This window comes from Saimiri boliviensis, chromosome 16, assembly GCF_048565385.1.
Source record: "Saimiri boliviensis isolate mSaiBol1 chromosome 16, mSaiBol1.pri, whole genome shotgun sequence".
NCBI classification, from domain to species: domain Eukaryota; kingdom Metazoa; phylum Chordata; class Mammalia; order Primates; family Cebidae; genus Saimiri; species Saimiri boliviensis.
In genome coordinates, this window is record NC_133464.1 from 80,530,274 (window position 1) to 80,544,055 (window position 13,782).

Consider the following 13,782-nt stretch of genomic DNA (forward strand, 5'->3'; position numbering starts at 1 on the left):
AAATGTGAAAACAGTCATGTAACCACAACTTTCTTTTTCAACTGTTAGAATGCAAAAAACGAAGAAACAAGTAAAAAGAAATAATATATTTTTATCTATAGAGTTCTTAAAGGAGTTGAAATCTGAAAGATTCTAGAATGTGGACTCAAATCTTTCCCCCCTCCTCTTTAATTTTCAAGTCAAGCAAATCTTAAAAAGATTAAAAAGTGTAATAACGTGATGCTTCTTTCTTGCCCCCAGAGACTGAGACCTTCCCCAAATACATAAATTAATGAATAGACATCTCAAAATGGATTTACTTTGTCTCAGAAATCATTTACCCTTTAATATACATTTGTTAGAATTCAAGTATTCTAGTAGGTTTGCAAAATCTCAATGATAAAACAATTCTTGAAGTATATGTTAGAAAGGGACAAAAAAGAAAATATCTCAGGTTTAAGTAAAAGTTACTTAAAACTCCATTTTGAAAACTTAAGGAACATGGAATCCAACCTTTAAACAAAAGCAGTTGTTTAGGGAAATAATTTCATAAAGGATAACATAGTCATAATACGAATCCTTAAATTATGTTGAGAGGCCAGGCACGGTGGCTCATGCCTGTAATCCCAGCACTTTGGGAGGCGGAGGCAGGTGGATAACAAGGTCAAGAGATAGAGACCATGGTGGCCAACATGGTGAAAACCCGTCTCTACTAAAAATGCAAAAAATTAGCTGGGTGTGGTGGCGCACGCCTGTAGTTCCAGCTACTCGGGAAGCGGAGGCAGGAGAATCACTTGAACAGAGAGGCAGAGGTTGCAGTGAGCCGACATTGTGCCACTGCACTCTAGCCTGATGAGACAGAGAGATTTCATCTCAAAAAAAAAAGAAAAGAAAATTATGTTGAGAGAATATAAAAATTAGGGGTAAATATTTAAAGAAAGATGTAATATGATATAAAATGTTAAAACAAAAACAAAACAAGACAAAACTGGAAAGAAATGTACTAAAAGATTCATAATGGTTATACTTTGGCAATGAAGCCATAAAGACTGTTTTTAAAGTACTGAATTTTTGAAGTCACCTTTATTAAGAAAAGCATTATATTTTTAAAAGAAAAACATTTCAAAGAGAAAAACAATTTTAACACATTCCTAAGTATTTAAACATCTGATATCTATGTGAGTCTAAATAAAATCTATCTTACCTTAGTAAATGTGCAAAATACATTATTTCCTAACTTCTTCCCCATCAACTCTATTTCTTTGACGTATTTCTTTTTAAAATGTGCTATGGTTTGTCTGTGCCCTCACCCAAATCTCATCCTGAATTGTAGCTCCCATAATTCCCACATGTTGTAGGAGAGACCAGGTAGGATATAACTGAATCATGGGGGCAGTTTCCCCCATAGTGTTCTCGTGGTAGTAAGTCTCATGAGATCTGATGGTTTTATAAGGGGAAATCCCTTTTACTTGGCTCTCACTCTCTTCTCTTGTCTTCCACCATGTCAGACATGCCTTTCACCTTTTGCCATGATTGTGAGGCCTCCCTAGCCATGTGAAACTCTAAGTTCATTAAACCCTTTTCTTTTGTAAATTGCTCAGTCTCAGGTACATCTTTATCAAGAGCATGAAAACGGACTAATACAAAACAGTCTTAAGTCAAATGATTACAGGGATAAATTATATTTTTAAAATTTTTTTGACAGAGTTTTGCTCTTGTTGCCCAGGCTGAGTGTAATGGCAAGATCTTGGCTTACCATAACCTCCCCATCCCAGGTTCAAGCAGTTCTCCTGCCACAGCCTCCCAAATAGCTGGGATTACAGACATTTGCCACCATGTCTGGTTAATTTTATATTTTTAGTAGAGATGGGGTTTCTCCATGTTGGTCAGGCTAGTCTTGAACTCCCGACCTCAGGTAATCTGCCCGCCTTGGCCTCCCAAAGTGCTGGGATTATAGGCGTAAGCCACCACTCCCAGCCAATTATATGTATTTTAAAACAGAAAACTACTCTTCCACAGAGCAAAAGCATTTGTCAAAATACTGTTTGCTTGCATCTTTTTCTTACCCCACTTTCTCTTGGTGAAATAGGCATCAGCATTAGGGTCATTAAAGTGTCTGCTCATCATAGTTTCTCCTCCAGCATGGAAATCATATGCAAACACAAGTGCTTAAAATAAAACACAAATAATCATTACTGGAAGCTGGCTTCAAATAATAAGCTCACCAGCAGAAAGACAAATTACAAGTTACTCACAGGGCTCGGAAAATGCTTTAGTGGTAAATACTTCACGCAAAGTTACGATATTTGAGTGCTGTATTTTCTTCCACATGTCGACCAACACCATGCACTTTGTGTTAACAAGACGGAAACCTGAAAGACAATTTTTCTTCTACAGTAAACTCGAAGTGACATGTCCTTTGCATTCCATCAGAAATGGAAAGAAAATGCCACATTATACATTGCTTATGAGGTATTAATTTCCAAATAAAAATTTTAATTCATCTATTGAATAACACATTCAAAAAGGTTTAAATAATCCTAGCCTCAATGATATTATTATAAAAGAAGATAACGTATCTTCCTTACCATGTATCCTCCGAAGGCAATATGGCAGATCATCTTTGCTATTTACAGCTTTGTAGCAAGATGTAATATACCCAAAATTACTTGATTTCTGTATCCGGTTGGGAGGTGGCAGTGGTTCTAGAGGGAATAGGCTATGGTAGCTGTCAACCTCTGTAGGAACTGCTAGAATAATTCATAGGAAGATGACTTGAAAATACAGACATTCATAAATCTTTCTCAAAAATATAGAAGAAATCATATCCACTATAAAGCTCTTGTGTATCGCAGCGAGCTCATGTATTATAGAATAGTGTAAACATGTATAACAATTCCATAAGACAAACTGGCTTCAGTATTAATAAAAATAGGCATTATATAATAAAATGACCGAAGAACAACTAAAGTTCATACATTCAAAAACATTTCCTTTCATAGCACTATACAAATTTGTTTCTCAAAATAATTTTTATAGACAATTTGACTTATCATTTAGAGATAATTAAATTTTTCTAGGGCAAACATGTTATCAGGTTTATAATCCAGAAAGACACATACTTTCTTAATGCTTCAAATACAGTCATGTTTTCCAACTGAACACCAACCTACACTTTCATTCTGTTAACTGTCTTGAATGACTTAGGAATGCTCACAATATTTTAAGTCAACAGAAGATAACCCAACAGGTAGTACAGCCATAGTAAACCAACTAGAAGAAAATATAGCAGATGGTAAGAATGGTAACTTTTTAATGGGAGGATTATTATTCTTTCCTTTACACTATTTTATATTTGCCAAATGTTTTACAATATAACACTATTTTTAAAACATGGGATTATGCCTGTTAAAAAAAAAGAAAAAAAGACCTACAAAGAAAACAACTGATAATTTTTGACCTCTGACTGGTAAGAAACACAGAAAAAACCCTGTTAAAAAACTAATTCCAGAAGACAGGTTCAAAATGATCCTTTCTCTGCATTTGCCAAATATTTTATGCTCATAATCTCTTAGTTGTCACAACAATCCCATGAGGTAGAATTCCCTATTTCATGAATAAGGATAATAAGGATTGCATAGCTGAGAGGGAGGTGGGATGCAAACCCAGGACTTTTTGATTCTGTAGTCATAATCTCCACATGGCATTTGGGCCATGATGAAAAACAAATGTAGAATGATTAAATGTCATCAAGTGGTAGGTTCTACTTAAATAAATGCAGTATACTGCCATGTGTCATGGCATGTGACTATAATCCTAGCTACTCAGGAGGCTGAGGCAGCAGAATCACTTGAACCCAGGAGTTTGAATTCAGCCTGGGCAACATTTAAGACCTTATCTCTTAAATAAATAAAATAAAATAAAAGCAGTATAATGGAAGAATACACACAAGTGAATATAGCTACAAGTTTTACTTTTGCACATTTATCTAGTTGTTGTTGTTGTTGTTGTTGAGACAGGGTCTCGCTTTGTCGCTAGGCACCAGGCTAAAGTGCAGTGGTGTCATCCTGGCTCACTGCAACCTCAGCCTCCTGGGTTCAAGCAATTCTCCTGCCTCACCCTCCCAAGTAGCTGGGACTAGAGGCGCTCACCACCATGCCCAGCTAATTTTTGTATTTTAGTAGAGACGGGGTTTCACCATGTTGGCCAGGATGGTCTCGATCTCTTGATCTTGTGATCTGCCCACCTTGGCCTCCCAAAGTGCTGGGATTACAGGCGTGAGCCACCGAGCCTGGCCCATTTACCTAGACTTTATTTGAATGATTGATATAACGTCCTTAAGGAAGTCAAATATTAGATAAATTTTGTTTTCCAGCTATTTCGTTCATTAAGGAGCACTTAATACTGAATTAATTTCAAATCAGTAAATGCTGAGCACCTACTATGTACTATGAACCTAAAGAAATATACGTTCTTACCCTCAAGAGGCTTACAGAAAAATAAAGAACACAAATTTATACAAATCATGTAAGAGGTAAAGTCGGCATTTAATAAGTACAATTCTCGATGGCACTGGTTCTTAAACTTCAGCACCTGTCAGAATCGCCTAAAGCCTTATTAAAACACAGTTTGTGGGGTCCCACTTCCCAAGTTTCTGATGCAGTCAGAAGTGGGATCCAAGAACTTACAATTCTAACAAGTTCCTAAAAGTCAATGAAAATGAGGCCACTGGTTAAGGAATCATACTTTGACAGCTAAAACACTATGAAAATACAAAGATCAGAGCAATTCCCAAGGATATAAGGTGCTCGTTTGCTATGGGATTGCTAGCAAATTATTACAACTTATAAATCAATAATGTTTAACTGACAGTTGTGTTTCCTTTGGGAAGCAATTTGGTTCTATGTCCTAAGCATTAAAACCACTTCTACTTTACATTTTTCTCTCTTTTGTTTCCTTGGAGATAGTCTCGCTCTGTCACTCACAGAGTACAGTGGCACAATCTCACTGCAATCTCTGCCTCCCAGGTTCAAGCAAGTCTTGTGCCTCAGCTTCGTGTGTAGCTGGAATTACAGGTACATGCCAACACACCTGGCTAATTTTATTTTTAGTAAAAATGGGGTTTTGCTATGTTGCCTAGGCTGGTCTCAAACTCCTGACCTCAAGGGATCTGCCCGCCTTGGCCTCCCAAAGTGCTGGGATTACAGGTATAAACCACTGCAGCTGGCGCTCTTTTCTATGTATTTTTAAATTAGCATCAACTTATCAATTATTTACATTTTTTATGCTTATAAAAGTATTTCTGAATTACACTAAATCTATAGATCAGTTTAGAAATATGTAAAGTATTTCTTGTAAGGAAAAAAATACTTTCTACAGAAGAAAAAACTAAAATAGATGACCAATGTTCACTGCACTGTAATTCATGATGCCAAAAACTGGAAGATACTGGAAGAATAATTATACCACCAAGTGACAAATGGGTGAACTATAATGCAAACAAATGTTAAGTGTGAAGGGACAGTCAGAAACATATGGCGGTGTTTGAAAATGTGTGCATACTGATAAATGATGTAAAGCACTCACGGATATCTGAAAGAGAATGTGACAAAAATATTTTACTTTTTTTTTTTTTTTTGAGATGGAGTTTTGCTCTTGTTGCCCAGGCTGGAGTGCAATGGTGCGACCTCGGCTCATTGCAACCTCCGCCTCCCAGGTTAAAGTGATTCTCCTCCCTCAGCTTCCCAAGTAGGCTGTTGGTCAAGCTAGTCTTTAACTCCTGACCTCTGGTGATCTGCCCGCATTGGCCTCCCAAAGTGCTGAGATTACAGGCGTGAGCCACCGCGCCTGGCAAATATTTTAAATATTTTATCATCGCTGCAAAGGTAGATAAAATTAATTTTTGTTTATTTTTAAAAGTATTTTAAAAGTAGATAAAAGACATTCATTTATATTTTACAGTAAGAGTTTCAGAGTTCTGTCTTACACATGTAAGTTCTTAATCTATTTGAAGTTGACTTTTTAATGTGGCCTGTGATAGTGATCCAATTTTATCTTGTCAATATAGAAAACCATTTTTGCAGCTGGGCAGGTGGCTCACATCTGTAATCCCAAAACTCCGGGAGGCAGAGACAGGAGGATCACTTGATTCTAGGAGTTCGAGGCCTGCCTGGGCAGCATAGTGAAACTGTCTCTACAAAATATATAAAAATTAGCCAAGTGCGGTGTACATCTGTAGTCCTAGCTACTTTGGGGGGCTGAGGTGGGAGGATTGCTGGAGCTCAGGAGGCGGAGGTTGCAGTGAGCCGTGATCACACCACTGTACCCCAGCCTGTGTGACAGTGTGAGAAGTTGCCTCAAAAAAAGTTTATTTTGGCCAGGTGCAGTGGCTCAAGCCTATAATCCCAGCACTTTGGGAGGCCAAGGTGGGTGGATCACAAGGTCAAGAGATCGAGACCATCCTGGTCAACATGGTGAAACCCCGTCTCTACTAAAAATACAAAAAATTAGCTGGGCATGGTGGTGCGTGCCTGTAATCCCAGCTACTCAGGAGGCTGAGGCAGGAGAATTGCCTGAACCCAGGAGGTGGAGGTTGCGGTGAGCCGAGATCGCGCCATTGCACTCCAGCCTGGGTAATGAGAGTGAAACTCCGTCTCAAAAAAAAAAAGTTATTTTTTAAATTAAGTAACAAAAAAACATTTTTACAATGTTTTCCTTTCCCCCACTGATTTGCCACCTTTATCATGGAATGTGTCTGGGCTCTCTGCAATCTGTTCCATTAACCAATCTGTCTTAACCCTGTGCCATCACCACATTGTTTTAGTTACTGCAGACTCAAATCAAACCTCTCCTTCCCTAATACACAAACAAATTCTTCATATGAACATAAATAATAACCATATTCTTCAAAGTGCCTTGGATGGTCTTGGCCCTTGGGAGTTATGCTTTGATTGGAATTCTACTAAATTTTTAGATCAATTTAGAAAAACTGACATCTTACTTGTTCTGTCGCCCTGGTCATCAGTAATTTCTACTAATCTAGAGTATTTCATTCTATTTAATACTTCTTAATAAATCTCCTGTGCTGAAATCTTACCTATCTTTTGTTGTGTTTACTCCTACACATCGATGTTGCGAAACCATTTTAAACAGCACTTGCTTTTAATTATATTTTGAAATTAACTAAGCATTGGCCCACAGAAATGCAACTGATGTATTAATCTTATATCCAGTCATTTTCTACAGTTTGTTATTTCACAGAATGTCTAATATGCAGTCACATGACTTAAAGGTGGTAGGTTTATTTTCTGCTTTCTAGTCATTATGTCTTTCTTTTTTTTCTTTATAAACTTTCGCAAAACCTGGCTAAAGCCTCAAATACAGTGTTAACAGTTAAGAAAAATTCCAAAATGAGTATTTCAAAGGTTATGACAAGTAAGTTCCTTTGCACCTCATCTGGAAAGATCAGCGTTAAGACATTAACCACCAAATATATTTAATTCTTTAGCAATCAAGACAACACACACTAGACCAGGCGTCCCCAAACTACAGCCCATGGGCCGCATGCAGCCCCCTGCGGCCATTTATCCGGCCCCCCGCCGCACTTCAGGAAGGGGCACCTCTTTCACTGGTGGTCAATGAGAGGAGCACAGTATGTGGCGGCCCTCCAACAGTCTGAGGGACAGTGAACTGGCCCCCTCTGTAAAAAGTTTGGGGACGCCTGCACTAGACTATGCTGAATGCCTGATTAAAACCAGATGTTTTGAGATTATCTCTATGACAAATGTATTCCTACAGTATTATTTCTAAAATTTTACTAGATTATATCATATTTCATTTATACAGAGTAAGCTAAGGGAAGATACTTTAATACACTTTAAGAAATATTGTGGTATCATCAGAAAAACCTAGGTTTAAGTCTTGAACCAGTCAGCTATTTACTAGCCATTGGTCCTAAAGGTAAGTTACTTAACCTGTCAACTTCAGTATTCCTCATATGTAAAATGGAAATGATAATCACAATGTCACAGGATGTTTGTGAGGAATAAAGTAAGACATGTAAAGTATTTAATTAGTATGCTGTCTGGCACATAGTAGTCTCACAAATGGTAATAATAATCACCATCCTCTCCTGCTTAAGAACTTATACTTCATTTAGTTTCAAGAAATAAAAAATATTCCAGTGCAGAGTAAAATAACTCACCATGAATTCTAAAACTGTAGCATTTTTTTTTTGTGAACTAGAATACTGTCATACATAGAATTAACAGAAATAAACTAGATGATCAGTAGATTCCTGGGACTTTTAATTAATTTATTTATTTTCTTCCCCTGGAGACAGGGTCTCACTCTGTTACCTAGGCTAGAGTGCAGTGGGGCTATTATAGTCAGCTCACTGCAGTCTTGACCTTCAGGGCTCAAGTGACGCTCCTGCCTCAGCCTCCTGAGTAGTTGGGACTACAAATGTGCACCACCATGCCCGGCTAATTTATTTTTTGTAGAGACAGATTCCGACTGTTTTGCTCAGGCTAGTCTCAAACTTCTGGGCTCAAGCAATCCACCCGCCTCAGCCTCCCAAACTGCTGGGATTACAGGCATGAGCCACCACACCCAGCCTAGAACTCTTTTTAATAATGCATAAAAACATGTACTACTATATAAGAATTATAACAGTCTTTAAATGAAAGGAAGACTCTATTTGCATTTTACCTGGCATATCTGCTTGATCAATTTGAGCCATTGTTATTAAATGTCTGTTGATCAGCTCCTATGAAACAGAAATAAGTGTATTTTTATTTAAATACAGATTCTGAAACCTGGATTTCCTATAATAACTAAATAATCTAAGTATTAATATTTTTGGCATGTGTACTTTTTAATATTAAAATCATGAAACAACATTCCTAAACATGGTAAAATGTCTGAACTCCAGGCCCAGATAGACTTGGACTTGCCCATAATTAAGACTGGGTTTAGGTAGCTGTGCTACCCAAAATGCATGACTAACGCTGTGACTGAAATTTCAAGGTCTACTGGTAAGCTGGTTATAATTAATTTAAAAAACATTATACTGGTAGAACTAGAACTCACTTTTGTGAAACAAAAATATTTCTGAGAATCTGAGTGTAAAGTGAAATTATAAATATCAAATAACTAGCTGTTAACCAAAAATTAAACAAAAAGCTTTTATAAAACATACTTTAAAAAAATTGAGCTCTCTTATTTTCTGGGCCAAACTACTTATTTTTAACCTATGCCTATTAGAAAAATACTGTTAGAAACCATTTAAATTATTTATATACTTCAAACAGCCCTCTGAACAGAAATAATATGAGATACAGAACAGTGACCCATTTAAATAGCTATTCTATATTTTATATCCTAACACATAATTTATTTGAAAAAATTTTAAAACACAGGTTTCCTTAAATATACCAATTAAAACTTCTAAATTCGGTGTGCTTTACTACAGAATATTTGATTAAATAATATGATTTGAAAAGAACTCTGTTCTTTCCTCTGTTCAGCAAAGCACAGGAGACATTAAGTTTTCCTACTACGAATTCTGAAAGCATACCTGTCGGAGTTCATCAGCCATGAAGAAGGAAGGTGCATTTGCTTTCGGTTGCATATAAGCAACGTGAGGTGCAGTTGGAGGATAAATATGATAGTTTGGAAACACCTAAAAAAGTAGGAAGGGGAAATGTAATCACTAATTTTTCTTTTTTTTTTTTTCTTTTTAAGACAGAATCTTGCTCTGTCGCCCAGACTCAAGCAATTCTCCTGACTCAGCCTCTGTAGTAGCTGGGACTAAAGGCACCAGCCATCATGCCCAGCTAATTTTTGTATTTTTGTAGAGACAGGGTTTCACCATGTTGGCCAGGCTGGTCTTGAACTCCTGACCTCAGGTGATCCACCAGCCTTGGCCTCCCAAAGTGCTGGGATTACAGGTGTCAGCCACCATGCCTGGCCTCACTAATTTTTCATAATTGATAAGCTTTATCATTGCTTTGATAAATTTTTTAATCTTTACATAACAATAAATTTTAATAAATTTTAAATCTTTAAATAATATTTAAGTAAAAACTTTAGAGAAGAGCTGTTACAGAATATTTTCTGAAGAAATTCATATTAAAAATAATATTTCAATAACCAATTAAAAATCTAATGAGCCAGCCTGGCTAACAAGGTAAAACCCCATCTCTACTAAAAATACAAAAATTAGCTGGGCATGGTGGTGGGCGCCTGTAATCCCAGCTATTCGGGAGGCTGAGGCAGGAGAATTGCTTGAACTCAGGAGATGGAGGCTACAGTAAGATGAGATCATGCCACTATATTCCAGCCTGGGCGACAGAGCAAGAGTCTGTCTCAAAAAAAATCTAACGAGAAAGAAAACATTCCTTCAGATAAAGTAAAATTTAGGCTCAACTGAGAAGACAAAAGTAGCCCTTCCGAAGAAATGTTACACAGTCAGCCTTCTGTATCCCTGGGTTCTGTATTTGAGGATTTGACCAATCATGGGTAGAAACTATTCGGGGGAAAAAAATGACAAATACAACAAAAAGAAGTAATGAAAATACAGCATAACTACTCACAGAGCACTTAGGTATTATAAGTAATCTAGAAAGAATGGGAAGTATACAGGAGGATGTGTATAGATATATGCAAATACTATATCATTCTGTATCTGGGACTTGAGTACTCAGGAATTTTGCTATCTGTGGGGGCCCTGGAATCAGTCACCCTTGGATAATAAGTGACAACTATACAAACAGTTCATTGTCACTTTTTGAAAGCAACTGTAAGAAAAGAAGGAAGGAGAAATTAAAGGTGTTTGGGTACTGGGAGACAACAAAGTAATATTGCCCTGGCTGCCCAAAGAATTCCCCCCTTCAGAGGCATTTTGCGGCCAAAGTGTTATTCAAACCTACTACAGGTCAGCAGTTTAAGTGAACAGAAAAATACAATAATACATTTACCTTCCAAGCAAACTACAACAAAGTTACTAAATCAGCTTCCAGCTTCTTGTCTTTCATTCTTCCAACTGGACTCATCCCACCACCCTTTCTTATCTTTATCACTCTTTTCTCTGCCTCTCCTTTACTGGCCCACGATACAAAATCAAAGTACATTTTTAAATATGTTTTCTATTTTTTCATTCTTTCATTTTAAACAATGAAACCTTTTTTTCTCTTTTAAAAACGAATTCAGCTGATTTGTGTTGCCCTAACATGACTGCTCTGCTCCGGATCTCAACTAGGAAGCAGTTTTGCTATACTTGCACGGTTTCCTTTAGCCTGTGTCTGCATGAAGACTAGTATCTTTTTTCTTTTGTTGGTTTCCTTACATAAGATAGCATAGTTTAGGCTGGGCATGGTGGCTCCCGCCTGTAATCCTAGCACTTGGAGGTCAAGGTGGGCAAATCACTTGAGGTCAGGAATTTGAGATCAGCCAGGCCAGCAGGGTGAAACACCATCTCTCCTAAAGATAAAAAAGTTAGCTGGGCATTGCGGTGAGTGTCTGTAGTCCCAGGTACTAGCGAGACTCAGGTGGGAGGAATGCTTGAACCTGAGAGGCAGAAGTTGCAGTGAGCAAAGATCGTTCCACCTCAAAAAAAATATATAGTTTGGCTTAACTACCCTAGGTTTGCCAAAAGCATGTTTTAAAGAGTAGTGTGAAGGGTAAAAACATTATCAAAATGTGCCATATTTAATCTCTTTAAAATTGTGGAGGTAATTTTAATCTCTATAAAATTGGTAAAGGTAATTTTTTGTCAGAAGAGCCTCCATATATATTAAACTAAATTTCTTTCTATAAATAAAATATAATTAAAAGGTTTATGATTACAAAATATAATAAACAAAAAGGCTAAAACATAGATGGATTCCTTATTTGAAAGAACAAAGGGACGTTTCTACCTACCAATATTTCTGTCTTCTGTTTGGAAAGTGGTTCTGTGATAATGTTTGAAAGATTTCTGAATTTTAAAAAGCCCACAAAACTGTTAGCTATTTTATTATTTTTAAAAAGCAGTTTATATGACTTACATCTATTTCTATAAATGTTTTCACATTTATTTATCATAGAGTAGTTAGGTATTAATATCCTTATTTTACAACTGGAGAAAGTTTCATAGGTACATAGATTCACGAGTCTCAAAACAGTGGTAAAACTAGGCTCTTAAAAGAAGAAACATGTGGTCAGGCACAGTGGCCCATGCCTGTAATCCCAGCACTTTGGGAGGCCAAGGCCGGTGGATTGCCTGAGCTTAGGAGTTTGTGATCAGCCTGGGCAACAATGTGAAACCCTCTCTCTATTAAAATGCAAAAAAATAAAATTAGATGAATGTGGCAGCCTGTGCCTGCAGTCCCAGGTGCTCAGGAGGCTGAGGCAGGAGAATTGCTTGAACCTGGGAGGCAGAGGTTGGAGTGAGCTGAGATCACCGCTGCATTCCAGCCTGAGCAGCAGACTGAGATTCTACCTCAAAAAAAAAAAAAAAAAAAAAAAAAAAAAAAAAAAAGAAACATGCTTTCTTTTCACTCAAATTCTCTTAGTAAAATATTAAATTCAATCAAAATAAGTTCATTTAATTCTGAGGATCAAAACCTGCAAATTGAAATCCAAATAATGTTTCATATATGCCTATCATCTATGACTCTCAAATGTCTACAGATTAGATCAGCTTCCATTATTTTAATGCAGCTGTCCCCAACCATTTTGGCACCAGGGAACTGATTTTGCCGAAGACAATTTTTCCACATACTAAAGGGTGAGAGTGGAGGGATGTTTCTGGCAAAATTCAAGTGCATTACATTTACTGTGCACTTTATTATTACAACTCACCATAATATAGACTCAGTGGGAACCCCAAGCTTGTTTTCCTGCAACTAGACAGTCCCATCTGGGTGTGACAGGAGACAGTGACAGATTATCAAGCACTAGATTCTCATAAGAAGCATACAACCTAGATACCTGGCATGCACAGTTTACAACAGAGTTGATGTTCCTATGAAATCTAATGCCACCACTGATCTGACACAAGAAGGGGCTCAGGTGGTAATGAGAACAATGGGGAGTGGCTGTAAATAAACAGTTGAAGCTTTACTTACTCGCCCACTGTTCGGCTCCTGCTGTGAGGCCTAGTTCCTAACACTGGTCTATGGTTCAAGGATTGGGGACCCCTGTTTTAGTGGACTCTGGCTCTAGGGTAAATAACATAATTTTTGAATACAGACAAAGTAACGAAGCTAAAAAGGTACAATTTATATAACATAAAATCCTTCCCTCTCCTTCTGCCATTCATTTTTGCCCTCTGGTTCCTGTTCCTTCTCCCTGTCTTAGAACATTACTGACTGACTTTGATAAGAAATCTTTCTTTCTGGGCATAGTCTTCCTCTCTTGGTCTCTGTATTCATATTTCCTCTGGAGCCACCTCTTCAGGATATTTCATGATTCTTCTTTCACTTCATCGCCAGTCCTTTGGTAGCTCTTTCCTCCTCTATAATTATGGCTCCTTTTCGGTCGACTCTTCTACCTCCTTAGCAAAAAGCCACACAGCAGGCCCCTTATCACTATCTGTCACTCCACAGATCTAGCTGTTAAATAACTGCCTCATCTAAGGTTAAGAGTTTATCATTGATTTGCTTTCAGTAACTACTGAGGACATACAATCTACTTTTTCTAGCTTCTTACTAGAGTTTAAACTATCTATACCTATAAACAAATGCCAGCAAGCATCAACTCCAGCTAGTACAAGGTAAATCCATAAGCAAAACATATCATAAAGTACTAAAATATTCCAGG

General features: G+C 37.3%; 1 protein-coding gene across 3 annotated transcripts in view; it reads right to left on the reverse strand.

The window, feature by feature from the left end:
* Positions 1-13,782, reverse strand: part of PAN3 (poly(A) specific ribonuclease subunit PAN3) — a 172,034-nt gene that overhangs the window by 31,196 nt on the left and 127,056 nt on the right. For 2 of the 3 annotated variants that reach the window (XM_039473125.2, XM_039473123.2), the window contains 5 exons: positions 9,557-9,661; positions 8,689-8,746; positions 2,568-2,729; positions 2,235-2,351; positions 2,046-2,147 (listed from right to left, as the gene is read on the reverse strand). In XM_039473125.2, the coding sequence (XP_039329059.1) occupies positions 2,046-2,147; positions 2,235-2,351; positions 2,568-2,729; positions 8,689-8,746; positions 9,557-9,661 (544 nt within the window). The remainder of the gene's footprint in view (positions 1-2,045; positions 2,148-2,234; positions 2,352-2,567; positions 2,730-8,688; positions 8,747-9,556; positions 9,662-13,782) is intronic. The other variant, XM_039473124.2, reaches the window with a different exon arrangement.